The 1,824-nt window shown below is 33.0% G+C and overlaps 1 protein-coding gene across 1 annotated transcript in view; it reads right to left on the bottom strand.

The window, feature by feature from the left end:
- Positions 1–834: 834 nt before the first annotated feature.
- Positions 835–1,824, bottom strand: part of MRPL13 (mitochondrial ribosomal protein L13) — a 36,324-nt gene continuing 35,334 nt past the window's right edge. The window contains exon 6 of the mRNA XM_008579623.1: positions 835–960. Within this exon, the coding sequence (XP_008577845.1) occupies positions 835–960 (126 nt within the window). The remainder of the gene's footprint in view (positions 961–1,824) is intronic.

Raw genomic sequence — 1,824 nt, 5'->3', positions numbered from 1 at the left:
TTCATTCAATAAATATTTGCTTTTTTAATTTACTTTTTACTTTTTTAATGTGCCAGGCACCATGCTTAGTGCTAAACAAGACAAACATGTAGTTCCCTCATGAAATCTGTTAAGGGAAACAGATATTAAACAGATAATCACACAAATATTTTATTACATTACAACAAATGCAGTAAATGGAAAGAGCACAATGAAACCCTGTAATGGGGAGCCTAACCCAGTTCAGATTACAGGAAGGACTGCCTGAGGAAGTTACATTTAGATGCTTCATCATCTGTACACCCCAGGCAAAGAAGCCTGGAAACAATTAGATGAAAGACAGCATATCAAATCTTAGCAGTTTTATAGAACTTAGGTAGAGGAATTGTATGGAGGAGAACAAGAAGTATTTTTTTTTTATTTTGTTTTTCTATTTGTATCAAGACTATCTGCAAGTATCCAGAATTAAGGACTTTTCATTAGATGACATTCTTGGCTTACAAAGCAATCTGGAAAACTAAGAATGACCTTGTTTTAGGTTAATGACAATTTATTTATCATTCCAAAAGACGAAGATAATTCCAAGTAAGATCATCTCAAACAAAATCTCTGACAATTATAGGCACCTATGAATATCCTTGCACTTACCCAGCAAGGTCTTAAGGCTTAGACTTTTGGTTTTAACATTTACATCTAGAGCTTATTCATAGGTAGTAGCTGCAGAGAGTTTCCAAGTGAGTAAAGAAATGGGTTCACTCATTCCACCCTCAAGGATCTTACCATTTGTCTGAGCACACGGAGAATATAAAATTCAACTTTAAAAAAAAAGAAGGAAAGGAAGGAGTAAAGAAACACTTACGGAGACCACAGTCTTGGAAAAGCCTCTATTTCTTCTTGTGTGTACTCATCTAGACGTCTAGGTACTTTGCGTGGTTGAGGAAGCTCTTCCACTAAATTCTTAAGAATATCTTCTGGAATATCCTACATCAAAAAATTTTTAGGTTTAATTTTCTTAAATATTTTTCTTAGTAATAAATCAGTAATGCTTAGTAAGTATTAAAAAATAAGCAAATGAATGTTTATTGAATGAGAAAAGCAATATAATTTTTAAAATAAAAAACTTGTGAAAATACCAGAAGAGTACATTAGATCAATGACATAAATAACCCCATGACAATAATACACTTTACGTATTTAAAAAAAAATACTGTTTAAAGTCACCACCCAGCTTAAAATCTCAGGATAAAGTTCTAACTCTAAACAGTGTCCTCACTGTTAGCCCACCATTTCTACCTTCACTTCTTCACATACTCCCATGGCTCCTGACTTAACTCCTTGCTTTTCATGCACTGGTCTAGACTCAAATCCTGGTGCCTGTATCAATGGTATTCTCTCTGCTCAGAAATGCTTTCCCCCTATTATATATCCAAATGTTCAGACAAATGAAGAGAAAAGATGGAGAAAGAACTGTTATCTAACAGCTTATTTCAGTAATCTAAGATTTAAAAAAAGTCTGAATTTGGGTAATAAAAAGCAAACATTTGGGAGACATTTTAAAAGAAGAAAGCATAGGAATTGAATAGACTAAATAAAGGGAATGTTACAATGAAGACTGTGGGTAACTAAAATAATTAACATTCATAATGTGCCCATGAGACAGAAATAAGGCAGCAGGGAAAGGGAAGAGTATTTTAAGACTGATGATAAATTAATTTTGGGACTCTACTGAAATAATGGTAAGCTATGAATATGGAAGTGTCCTATGGGCATTTCCACAGTGAGGGTAGGTATAATTTTCTCTTTTCATTATAGTGCATACTTAGAAGTTTTTTTTTTTTTAAAAAA

This window comes from Galeopterus variegatus, unplaced genomic scaffold (assembly GCF_000696425.1).
Source record: "Galeopterus variegatus unplaced genomic scaffold, G_variegatus-3.0.2 Scaffold1931, whole genome shotgun sequence".
Taxonomy (NCBI): domain Eukaryota; kingdom Metazoa; phylum Chordata; class Mammalia; order Dermoptera; family Cynocephalidae; genus Galeopterus; species Galeopterus variegatus.
The sequence above is the reverse complement of the archived record's forward strand: the minus strand, read 5'-3'. Positions and strand labels throughout refer to the sequence as shown.